Source organism: Pseudophryne corroboree, chromosome 2 (assembly GCF_028390025.1).
Source record: "Pseudophryne corroboree isolate aPseCor3 chromosome 2, aPseCor3.hap2, whole genome shotgun sequence".
Taxonomy (NCBI): domain Eukaryota; kingdom Metazoa; phylum Chordata; class Amphibia; order Anura; family Myobatrachidae; genus Pseudophryne; species Pseudophryne corroboree.
The window spans coordinates 876,987,974-877,001,435 of NC_086445.1; the positions used below are offsets into that span (position 1 = coordinate 876,987,974).

At 42.5% G+C, this 13,462-nt stretch overlaps 1 protein-coding gene across 1 annotated transcript in view; it reads left to right on the plus strand.

The window, feature by feature from the left end:
- Nucleotides 1-13,462, plus strand: part of SSH2 (slingshot protein phosphatase 2) — a 393,857-nt gene that overhangs the window by 355,083 nt on the left and 25,312 nt on the right. The window contains exons 6-11 of the mRNA XM_063955961.1: nt 4,293-4,414; nt 7,529-7,597; nt 8,436-8,501; nt 8,687-8,881; nt 9,978-10,071; nt 10,858-10,986. Of these exons, the coding sequence (XP_063812031.1) occupies nt 4,293-4,414; nt 7,529-7,597; nt 8,436-8,501; nt 8,687-8,881; nt 9,978-10,071; nt 10,858-10,986 (675 nt within the window). The remainder of the gene's footprint in view (nt 1-4,292; nt 4,415-7,528; nt 7,598-8,435; nt 8,502-8,686; nt 8,882-9,977; nt 10,072-10,857; nt 10,987-13,462) is intronic.

The following is a 13,462-nucleotide window of genomic DNA, read 5'->3' on the forward strand; positions in this document are numbered from 1 at the left end:
TTTATTACAGGTTAAATATCCCATATCCAAATATTCCGAAATACAGACTTTTTTGAGTGCGAGTGAGAGGGGGAAATCTTTGTTTTCTGTGGCTCAATGTACACAAACTTTGTTTAATACGTAAAGTTATTAAAAAATATTGTATTAAATTACCTTCAGGCTGTGTGTATAAGTTGTATATGAAACATAAATGCATTCTGTGCTTAGACTTAGGTCCCACCACCATGATATCTCATTATGGTATGCAATTATTCCAAAATACGGAAAAATCCGATATCCATAATACCTCTGGTCCCAAGCGTTTTGGATAAGGGATACTCAACCTGTATATCTTAATGTCTCTTATGTGATGTATTCACAGCTTCTGGCAGACTAGCTGTGTCTAAGTTATATGGGCTGTTATTCATTGTTCAGTGGTTGGTTGGGCGTAATGGACAATGTAAGTAGGTGAAGACTAACTATGATCAAGTAGTCATTGAAGTGCCATTATGTACTATTCTGAAAGTGTACCCATCAACCCTGTGTGCTGGAGTGATCCATTTGTGGGCTGATCTCCATATCCAGTCCATCAATTAAGTAGGAGCTGGTGATATCACTGAGGCATAATATGCTTGAACAGAGGGATCTGTTTCTTGATCTGAACTAGCGGATATTATTGTTTGGTGCCCTTGCACGTTTTTAGGCACATGATCCCAGTCAGAGCCATTAGACTTGTCATGTCCAAAAAGGCTTGCGCATGCTATGGGGTATATTTAATTAGTGTCTGATCAGACACTTCACTATTCTATTGCGGTTCGTTTCCCCGATTGTAAAGCGCAACGGAATTTGCTGCGCTATGTAAGAAACTTAATAATAAATAACAATAAATATTCCAACCATTCATTTTCTTTCGGCGAAAATGAGCGGTCGAAATCAGACCCGTTTTCGACCGCGGCGGGGTCGAAAACACGCAGATGAGCGGAGATTCCGCTCATCCGTGTGTTTTACGACATTTTAGAATTTTTGGACAGGGTGGAAAACCAGAACTTCAATTGAATAGTGAAGTGCAGATTATCGGCGGAAAGTGCCGTCTTTCCGCCCTGTCGAAAATTTGGACACTAATTGAATATTGCCTTATGTAATCTTTACCCATGGACTTATCATTTACATCATGGGTATTCCACTTGTGACCCTCCAGCTGCTGTGAAACTACACATCTCGGCATGACCTGCCACAGTTTTGCTATTAAGGTATGCTAAAACTGAGGCAGGGTATGCTGGGATGTGTAGTTCCACAGCAGCTGGAGGGCCGCAGGTTGAAGACCCAGGATTTACATCTTTCCCAAATAGTGTCTGCTATAGTCATCCAGTGGCCGCAAGTTTTCAATAATCTTTCTCTCTGCTCTCTCTTTGTGCTTGCCTGTAGGATGCGCTATAGCCCCTTCATACTGTAATAGGGGCTCATTATAACACATGGCTGTAAAAACAACAAAAAACCTGAATGTTGCTCTTGAACCGAATTAGAGCCAGGACTTTCTCACAAATGGTGCAGATTAGCTGATTATTAGATGGGTTGGGCCATTTAAGGATGTAGATTCCTAAAGTCTCATCAGTATGGGTGAAATTGTTTCTATAATATATGCCATGGACCTTTTTATTTGAAGGGGGGGGTTCTTCTAGCCGATGACCAGCACCACCTACCTATGGTGTGAGCTCAGTCAGTATTCGAGGATGCAGTCTGACGTATCATTAGGAGCTGGTGGCTTCAGTGTGTACCTAGCTCCCACTGTGTTCAACTCACACAATTACTTCAATTGGTTTGAAGCAGTCATTGTAAAGGGAAAATATACCAGATAAGACTCATTTACTAAGTATTCAGAAAAAAATGCGAGTGTAGTCTGTTGTAGTAATCTGGATATTTGTCTTTATTTTAATTAGACTTGCAAATTTTCGTAAACTGATTGTGATAGACAAAATAATGTACTATTCAGATCAATAAGACAAATTTAGGGGCCAACATTATTTTTTTAGCAGCCAGCGATTATCATCTGCTGTACCATTTGCCTTAGCCAAACCTTTTGTGGACAACATTCCATTTTCAGATGGTGTAAGAGGTTCTTTGTTCCACGAGGGAGCTAAGCTGCACTTTACTGTTCACTTGCAAAAAAGCATCAGATCACTTTCTGAGCAGAGTGTCAGGATGACAGGTTTATCTCTGACTGACTAGTAACTGGTGAGAAGACTTCACACCCACCCACCAACTAACCTACTAGTGGGAGAACTAAAGAGCAGAAATCATTGGTGCACGTATGTCCTCCATAGGCTGTGTGTTGCTCACCGCTGGTTGTTGAGTATGACACCCAGTGGCCAATTCTACTAAACAGGCTGGTTAACAAAGCACTCTTTTTAATGATTATGTATTTCTGCTGCCTTAATTTTTCAAAGTATAGTGTGCAAATTATATTCTTGTGCGAAGAGAGCCTGATTTATTGTTTTATTGGGTTCCGGTAAGAATGGTAGACCATGTTATGGTCGACAGTCATTAGGTCGACCACTATTGGTCGACATTGGCATGGTCGACATGGACAGATGGTCAACACATGAAAATGGTTGACACATGAAAAGGTCGACGTGAGGTTTTTGTTTTTTTACTTCTTCTGGTGTCGTTTTTTGCGTAAAGTGACGGGGAATCCCAATTAGTGCACAGCATGGCTCGCTTCGCTCGCCATGCTTACCGTTCCCAATCGTAGTCCACGTGGATCGTAAAGTATGGAAAAGTTCCACAAAACAGAAAATATTTACAAAAAAATCATGTCGACCTTTCATGCATCGACCATTTTCATGTGTCGACCATGTGTCCATGTCGACCATGTCAGTGTCGACCAATAGTGGTCGACCTAATGACTGTCGACCATAACATGGTCGACCATCCAAACGAATACCGTTTTATTGCTGGCCCTGGTTTTGGGCCTTCTTACACTGGTATTCTCTTCCTGCTCCTGTTGTGTCCATGATTTCACTGCCAGTGATGCAAGGCAGCCTCTTGGAATGACAAGCCGGCTGCGTGCAGTTTCCTGGAGTCTTGGCACCGCTCACACTTGTGTTCTTGCAGAGTCAGCCCTGACTGCGCACACTATGTCTGGAGCAGGACTAGAGCAGCTGATGCCTTGCATTGAATGTGAGAGTACAATAGGCTGTAATCCCTGTGGTGTCTCCTGCCGCTCTGCAGATGTCCCCTTTGATATGACACACTGTGCAGGAAGCTGCGTTTCCTGAGCATAACGCATATACGAGCGTTGTTTTAGCTTACGCTGTAAATACTGACCATTCTCATACCAGGGTGGAATCATGTATATGCATTTTCTCCTGTTTATCTTATAACAATTAGGTGTGAAAAGCCACAGCAGAGTCCATGTTCTTTCCTGTCCGGTGGTGTCCTAGCGGGATGCCGTAGTAGCGGCTGTGGGCACAGTTAGTGTTTATGTAGTGTAGATTTGCACACTCATGACAAGTAGTGAATGTAAAGCTGAGCTATCCACCATAGATCTTTAAACCCGGATGAGTCTGTACCAGAAACCATTCCGTTTATTTTCTGAACTCTGCTGGGAGAAGCATCTGCTGCCTTGCTGACTTGGCAGAGTATCTCACCTCAACTAGGAAAATATACCTTTCCCATGTACACCCCCTTATATATTAGTGCACTGTACTTTGTTAGCAAATCTTCATATTTTAATTGTAAATGATATTTAGAACACCTTTCTAATTCCCATATAGCATTTTTGACTGCACTGCTTTAAAAGCATGGAAGAACACCTTCCTTTGTAGGATTTGCTATAAATCCTACAGACACACTTCCTTTAGCAATGCTGGCTGGTGGAACTTTGTGTCTCTCTGACTTGTGATGGGTGTTCAAAACGTAATGGTTGGTTATACTGTTCTTTTCCTGGGGCATTGTGAAATGTGTGTGTTTAATTTATCCTGCCCTTACACATGTGCCTCTGTTGTATATGATGTAATTCTGGTTTCAGCAATAGGGGAGGTGTTCTAATTTCTCTAAGAAGAGTACAGACAGTAATCAGACTTTCACTAATAACAGCACCTTAAGACTGAAGCCTGTCTCTGTATGTAGGGTGCATTGTTCCCAATGGATGTACAACTACAGGTGGGATTTATTTGTTTCTTGGACCTGCTGTGCTCATCTGGGGCTTTAACACCTATTACACGTCTTTAATAGATGATTGTGAATTTTCTGTATGACCTAATTTATTAAAATGTATGGTTGTGATTTTTTTCTCCCCCCCCCCCCCAATTTAGGCTGTGAAATTGGAAAGCACCTATCAGAATCGTACACGTTACATGGTTGTCGTCTCAACCAACGGAAGGCAGGACACAGAGGAGAGCCTTGTGCTGGGCATAGACTTTCCATATAATGACAGGTACTTCCTGATTATTCAGTGTAATGGATCTTCTGATTTATAATGCTGCCTAGATTGGATGTGTTTAGAAGTCACTTCATTTTCTGTTGATTGCTTTTGTTACTTCCGCATTTTGTTATAAATGTCATTGGGACCTGGGTTAGAGTTGAGAGCAGTTTACCTCTGAAAATGTTGCAATGCATTTGTTGTATTGGCATGTGTATGTGTGTGTGTGTGTGTGTATATATATATATATATATATATATATATATATATATATATATATAATATATATATGTGTATATAATTTTAGTTTTGTAATGGTTAATCTCTACTGTTCACTGGTGACATCACTGATATAATAAAACATAATCCATTTCTGCTCATTGTCACAAAGCGGTGTTCCAGAACTTCTGGTGTAAGCAACAGGATGGTGAATTGTTCACTAGACACATTTCACACATCAAGCTCCTGTTTATTTTCCATATTTCTTGAAAGTCTTTTATATAGTCTTTTATATCTTGAGGTATTTTTTCCCCACTTTCTGTGGCAGCTGGAGACTCCCTACTTCTCTTCCTGCCAACAGCCAGTGGGAAAAGCAGAGAACTGCTATGCCAGGAATCTCCGGCACAGTGTTGTTCATAGCTGCACACTCTGGTTACTATGGAAAATATTTTGCTGCTTGTTTTGAAACCCCACCTGCGCATGGTGCCATATCTGCTGCGTAGTCTTCTGTGACACGAGCTTGGCATGTGATGGTTTCATCACCAATAGTTTGGGAGGAGGCATGTTATTTTTGTTAAGTATGTTCCTAAAGTAGAACAACTGCTGTTTGCACCGTTCTCAAGTACTAGGTTTAAAACGAAAAGGTTGGTTCGGTCAACGGGGAGGGGTGATGGTGAGTGGTGCCAAGGACAAGTTCACAGTGGGCAGCAGGATAAATGGTTTCCAAATGTCAATTAGTTCCTTAAAACAAAAAGTGGTTTTGGTGTTTTGCTATGTTTTTTGGGGGTTTTTTTGTGATCACTTTTGGGGTATCTTAACTTTTTACCTGGTGTTGTGATGAGTCCCTATTTTGGGCACCAAGTGTTTCTGTAGTAAAACAGTGTCCCTGCACTTGTTACTTCTAAGGCTTAATACACATTGTCATGCCTTGGTGGCGGACGTGCCGACAGAGCGGCTGATTCAGGCAAGTATACACATTTACCGATTTGGCTGCTCGATGTGTATGTTAGGACACCCATCTGGGCGGGCATTTGAATTTGCCTGTCCAGCTGTGACGTTGCCCCTGCAGCAAGTATAAAACCGCCCATACATACAGCGATGATACATTTAATATACTTTAGATATATTGGAATTTGGCTGTGCTGCAGAGCCGGCATGATGTGTGTGAAAGATGTAGTTCAGACATATAGGGGGTACACACCTGCTGTTGGGCTCCTGATATATATCCCAGTATGTAACCAGCTTAAGAGTTTCCATAAAGCCTGCTGGACTGACACAATGGGGGGAAGTCAGTTGTATTGTGGGCGCCCATTGGAGAGCAATCCAATTGTCGCGCTCCCCCCCCTCCCCCCATCCCCTTGGGCTTGAGTACAGGTTTAACAGTGCAAAGCGACTAAACCCATCTACTAATTGGGAGGAGGCTGCGAGCTGAAATGTGTCCCACCGCAATTGCTCTATTCGGCGCCATCTAGTGGCAGCCAAAACAATTGAATTGCCCCAATGTATTAAGTTAGAGAACTTCTTATCAGCCCACTACTGCATCCATCCAACAAGGAGCCACCTGTAACTTCAGAGGGGTCTTTTCTGGTAATGTAATTCTGCAGGTTACAGAGGATTTATTTGGCCTGTCCTTTCTTAACCTGGTGTATCTGTACAAGAGGCAGTAATATTTGGGATGCTCCAGACTGGGCCTTGCTTGCATTCCACGTCAATTGCTACATCGACTTATTTTGTGTTTGACCACTTATTTGCTGATCTCCCTATGAGCAAATTATGTTTAAGTCTAAGTAATACAGCCTGTGTTATGTTAGATTCTAAATTTGCCAGCAGGATCTCCTCCTTGAACCTGGTCGGGCTGGTCACGTAAATAGGCCTCCCACAAAAAGCTGGACTTAAAGACTCTTTCTGAGAAGTTAGTTTGTTATCAAGCTCTGTACAACAGGCACATGTTTCTGGGAATCATTATCCAGCAATGCACAGGGTGGATAGTCTCGGTATGTTATAGACCAGGCCTGCTAAAATAGACCAGGCCTGCTAAAACGGAGCCGACCCACCCACTTAATTGCCTCATATGCTCATAGGTGAAAATCACAACTCCCCGCTATGCACCTCTAACAGTGCGGTTTTCCTGGGTGTGTTACATAATTCCTGCGAGGAAATCCTAATTGCTTATGTTGTCTGTTCACTCCATAGACTCTGCTTATTGCACTCTGCAGATCTGCTCTTGGGAGAACTTCTGCTATATATCTGTGATGTTTCATTGATACTTATGTGTTTTATTTTATTCCTTGTCCAGCATGTACTTTATTAATAGTGGACTTGTGCGGTTTTCCGCTCATAGAGACTGACACTACACATAGAGGCCAGGCTGCTTTTAGATCAACAGGTCAGGTTTCTAGGGCTTACAGGCCTCAGTATTTATGACAAGCTTTTAGGTGGGTTGCTAGGCTTCCTTAATCAGTTCCCACTAAAAATATCCCTCACGCCATGAGATGCCTTGCTTTTTCCATGCACTCATCACATTCACGGTACACACAATTTAAGTAAATTACTTCTTCTCATCATTAAGGGTCAAATTACAATAAAATCTTTGTGCCAGGATTACTGTTTCTATTAATCTGTACCTGTCTACTGCAGCTGCTATTTTGTTGATTTACCCGATTTCTATGAAAATGCAACCTGTTAATTTACTGGCAGCCAGTAAAATAGCTGAGGTATGAGGCACTTTGTACCTCATGTCTTGCTGATAACGCTAATTCCTGATGAAATGATTGCTTGTAATACACATTAAGAACTAAAGCTGAAATCACTGATTATTTAAGGATTAATGAATTCAAGTATATTAGTCAGTCTCTGGCAGTCCCTAGTATTTAACTATATATATTTTTTTTCTTTATTCTTGTGTTTTAGCAGTTCATGTACCATGGGCCTTGTTCTACCCCTGTGGAGTGACACCCTTATCCACTTGGATGGGGATGGGTAAGCTTTTTTGTCTTCTGTCGATAATTGTGTTTAAAGTTGTACACGTGCCTCATAGTTTGCTCTGCCACTCTTAGCACGCCTCATTCTTGTCCGTCCATGCTTGGCAGAGCTTCCGGTGACCTTTTACTGTACCCTAGCTGAGCCGTACATACAGTTCTAGGTGACACCTCACTGTACCCATGTGTGCTTGAGCACTAGGACATGGCTGAACAAACGTGCCAGCTAATACATGGTTCATGCTTAGTAGAAAAAGTGCAATTTGTAACTTTCAGCCATTGGGGAAAAAATCCAAACCACATACAGGGTTCTCGTTTATTGAGACTTTGGGGTGTATTCAGTACCTGTCGGATCCTTTCCAACAGAAACAGGTTAGTATTCAATGGTGGGCCAAACTCGACAGGTTTGTCCCATTCCCGACAATGGCAAGCCAACTTTCTATAAAGTCAGATTGACATTGTCGGAAACGGGGCTAAAACCTGTCTGATTTGGCTGCGCTTCTGATAGCCAACGTGGATACCGACAAGTTGGGAATTCCCGACTTATCGGAAAAAAATCAGCCGGCATTGAATAGGTCAGAAACCCTTCCGCCCTAAACCTGTTGAAAACTGCTGTCTTTACGACAAGACTGCAGCTTCCGACAATAATTGAATACACCCCTGTGTGATGGTAAATGCAAATCATCCCCCAGAAAGTGGATCCTGTTGTACAATGTTTTTGTTTGTTTGTTGGTTTTTTTCATTATTGTTGTTGTTATTCAGAACTAAAGAAAATAATGGAATTATGGATATCTTCTGCCTGACAGTGAATGGTTTCCATGTGCTCTTCTTTTTTGTAGAGGGTTCAGCGTGTCAACTGATAACAGGGTTCATATATTCAAGCCTGTGTCGGTTCAAGCCATGTGGTAAGTAATAGGTCTTTTATGTTGCATACGTCCCTTTTTTATTTTTTTGGGGTCATGCTTTGCAAAACCACTAATACAGATGGAACATGCGTCCTAGGAATGACCTCTATTCTCAGCTGTTTGAACTAGCTACTTGTCCACGTTGTTGTATACTCATTTTAACCTTTTTTCCCCCCGTTTTGCAGGTCTGCACTGCAAAGCTTGCACAAAGCCTGTGAGATAGCACGTGCCAACAACTACTACCCAGGCAGCCTTTTTTTAACATGGGTTAGTTATTATGAGAGTCACATTAACTCAGACCAGACATCGGTCAATGAATGGAATGCTATGCAGGATGTGCAGTCACACCGCTCCGATTCACCTGTGCTCTTCACCGATGTGTAAGTTGCCTCTTGCAGCTACAACAATTGCCTGGTTATATTTGTTACAGGTTCTTGTTACTGTATGCAGATGATATGCTGGGTTTAATTTGATGGCAGTTTTTCAAAGTGCATTTGGCACCTACAGTCAGCTACTGTATGGATCCAACCAGTATTACTGCACATGTACTAGGGAATTTGGATCTCTTTGATTTTTCTTTAATTTTCAATCATAAAAATGGCTAGCTATACTCTGCATAAGCATAAAGTGCTTTAAATGTGTTATACAGTGAATTGTGCACTTAGATTATTCCTTAGAGCAGGGGCGGCGCCGACCACATAGTGCAGGGTGGGATCCGCTTAGCACATATAAACATACTGTACATGTTCTGATGTATATAATATATGTGCTGGCTGGTTCCCCCGGGGGAATCGTGAGTGCTCTGTGCATCAGGTGTCGTGCGACACCCAGGACTCGGCAAAAGACTTCATACACTTCTCCTAATCCCACCCCCAGACTCCCATTGGCTAGTTCCACGGGAGTCTGGGAGCGGGCTTAGGAGGAGTGTGTGAAGCTTTTATGCTGAGTCCCGTTTGCCTGACAGAGTGCTGCCGGTTCCCCTGGGGGAACCAGCAAGCACATATAAACATACGTGTTCTGATGTATTTAATATGTGTTAAGCGGTTCCCCCTGCACTCTGTGGTCGGTGCTGCAGCCACCACTGCCTTAGCGTATACTCCTAGGTGTAGCAGTTACTTTATCTAAAGAGTTTGTTTTATTCCTCCTCCAGCATCACCGTCCTGGCACTGGTGATTAGGTGGGCTATTTTTGCAGTGGGCGATAAGGCCTTAAGGAATTGAGGTTAAAGGAATGCAAGTAGCGATTAGCTGCTTTCCAAAACCATAAATGGCCTTGGACGACACTGTCTTTGAAAAGGTGGTGTAGACATGTGTCCCATACTGAGGCAGCCATGTAAAACCCCTCTGGCTGCTACCTGAATCGTGTATCTAGGACATACCACGGGGAATGTACACCTCCCAGAGCTCCAGCACCTGTCTGTGATAACATGTCTTGTAACATACTGTGAATTAAGTGTGATCACTTGTTTTTTTACAGCCCAACAGAGCGAGAGCGCACAGAGCGTTTGATTAAAATTAAATTAAGAGAAATCATGATGCAAAGGGACCTGGAAAACATCACATCCAAAGAGGTGAGACGTTCACTTGCAGTTTTACTAGATACACTTTCTAGATTTATTAGTTGACAAATAAATTGATGATACGAATAAAGATCATACTCTGAATATTTTTAATTCTTTTCGTTCTTTGCATATAAATGCCAAGAACCAGCAGTGTCTGGGACCATTGCCCAGTTCTTAGCTCCAGAAGAGATGGATAAGAGGCATTAGAGGGAGTGGTCCTATCGGGGTTAATGGTGTGCTCTAGTATGTGCCCCTACTTCTGTTATATCAGCTGTAAAATATGCCATGTCTAAATCACGTGGACAAAGGACGTTTTTCTCTTGGTTGATCATTAGGAGAAGCCAACATGGTTGTAAACCTACAAATAAATTGTTAACTTTATGTGCTATTTGGTACTAATGCACATCCATTGTTTATATGTAAAACACAAAGCATTCTGGGTGTTGCTTTTGCCAAGCAATGTCTGCAGTTGGAAAAAATAAAAAGTAGTGCACATGGTGGCCATTTGTACGCGGCAGAATTTTAATGCACTAGTGTCACTAGAGGTGGGAGGCACGGGTGCCTTGCTGGTGATACAAGTTAATGCATAAGCCAGTATTCTTTGGAATATTGATTCAGCCCAAAATGGTTGCACCACTGTGCATAGGAGATAAGGCAACTTTACTTCTTTTTTTTCTTTCTTTGTTTTTTATATATATTTTATTTTGTTGTAGTTAACTGTAACCTATACTTGCTCACCTGCTTATACAGACTTGTGCCATATGCCATCCCACTTACAACACTTTCGCTTTGTAGATCCGGACAGAGCTGGAAATGCAGATGGTGTGCAACCTGAGGGAGTTTAAAGAGTTTATTGACAATGAGATGATTGTCATTTTGGGTCAGATGGATAGCCCCACTGAAATCTTCGACCACGTCTACCTGGTAAGTGTTGTGTTTTGGGATCGCTGCAGTGTGTCCAAGCGTGGATGTCATGCATATTTGTGTGGTCCAGCTAAATTAGAACTCCGTTACTCTGCTACTTTTATATTTGCTGTGTGAAACTAAGGGGGACATTTACTAAGCAGTGATAAGAGCGGAGAAGTGAGCCAGTGGAGAAGTTGCCCATGGCAAACAATCAGCACTGAAGTAACATCTATAATTTGCATAATATAAAATGATACAGAGCTGCTGATTGGTTGATGGGGCAACTTCTCCACTGGCTCACTTCTTCTCTTATCACTGCTCACTGCTTAGTAAATGTCCCCCTAATTCACAAGTAATGCTAAGTTCCCTATTAGAAACATTTAAGACGATGATAGTGAAGTGCATGCATGTGGTGACGTGTGTAGTGGTTGATATTAGGAAGTGGTTTTTATGTACGCAAGTACTGCTCACTGTAATGTATTGCTTCACACGGTGTTACTGGCATTGTCAGTTTTTAGCCAACACCTTGCCAGTTCAGTGTTTTGCATTTTGCAGTGAGAAACTATCTGCAGTTAGCAGTGGTCACTGAGTATCAGGGTTGGAGAATGGATGTTTTGGGCGTTATTCCAGTAGAATACATATTTTATCTTCATTAAAGATTCTAGTTTGGATTCCGCAATCTGCACCTTTGTTTAGATCTCTCATATAAGGAAAATATATATCCTGTTTATTGAATAAGAGCAAATCTCTCAGCTGCAGAAGACAAAACACCTGTAATAGGAAAAAAAATATATAAATGGATAAATATAGAGTTTAAACAGTGTATATAGTAATGCCAACCATAGCCATGCAACATAGGTGTATGACCTATTTGCTGAACAACCGCATATACCATCTGGCTACGTATAGGTGACCTGATTATATGATCTAGCTATAGGGGCACCGTTTTTTATGTGTGGCTGCTCTGTTATCCCCTACACCATTGGTCTTTAAACTGTGGCTCTGCAGCTGCTGTGGAACTACACATCCCAGCATGCCCTGCCACAGTTTTGTATTAAGGCATACTAAAACTGAGGCAGGGCATGCTGGGATGTGTAGTTCCACCGCAGCTGGAGGACCGCAGGTTGTAGATTCATGCTCTACACCTTATCTGAACGGCCAGTACAGGCGGCTGGAGGTTATAAGCCAACCTCATTTGGAATGCCACTTATTTGGCGTTGTGATTAGCGTTCATTGAACCACATAGAGAAACGATAAACCATACACACAATCATGCTGTCTATACACACACCGTTTCGTTGTGAACATGGATGCTGTCTTCTATTGTTTTCCATCCATATTAGCCCAGCATTCACTCTGAAGGCTCAATATGGTACTTTATTCATAGCATTCAATGAACTCTTTGCATTCTCGGTCTAAGCAGTAGCACTAAGTATTGAAGGCCCTCAGATGCAGGGATAGCGCCTTACTGTGCTGATTTTGATCTGTCGATATCAGGCCACAAGCGTAGCGTAATGCTTGACCAGTTGGTTAAGATGAAATAAATAGGTCCACCAAGTCTTCACTGGTGTGTAGACAGCTTACGTAGGTACTCCAACCCAAATAAACTTACACGAATAAACTAAAATTGAACAAAACCTCTCGAAAACAGGTACATGTTAGTTTAACCCGTAGAGGTCTATAAAAGCAGATACTTGAGCACTTGTGTAGTTTACATGAACACTGAATTCCTCAGTGACTACTGTCAAACTTATCATTTATAGTTGGAGACACAGTATCCCAAACATAATGCCCCTCCGGGAGACCGCCTGTTGGGATCCCGGCGATCACAATGCCAACCCTAGAATCTCGACAGGCAATGTAATGCCGCCACTGGAATACCGGCGCCACAGGCTTTTTCCTCCCTATGTGGCTGTCCACGACACCCATAGAGGGAGAATATAACCTGCAGCATGGCGAGTTCAGTGAGCCCGCAAGGGGTTTTCGAGCAATCACCATACTGGCGGCCGGTATGCCACTGTCTGTATCTTGACAGCCGGCATCCCAGCCGCCGGTAAATAGTATGTATGCCGCCCCTCTTGCCAAACCTGCTTCCACATCTCATTCCAGCAGTGTATAATTTCATGCTCTCTAAATCAACAGTGGAAATGAAAATAAAATCATTCCCTGATAGATCTATCCGTTTTCCGCACAGCTCTGTTTCCGCTGCTGGGGGTGGTGGCAGGGGACATGATGTAGGCCAGTCCTCGTCCTTTCTTCTCTTTGGAAGAATGGAACCCTGTGGCTTGTTTTATCACATCAGAGAGCAGGAAACAGCGGCTGCGTTTGGAAGCGGAGTGAGGTTAATGGCAGATGACTGTCAGGCTCTCTGGGGATGGTTAAACTATTTACACTGCAAGGACACTGATCTGCAGGTCCGGTAAGAGGAGGATCATGAAACCGGCGATATCAGCAGGCTTTGTTGTACAAGAAAGATTATCTTCAAAGCTGGGTC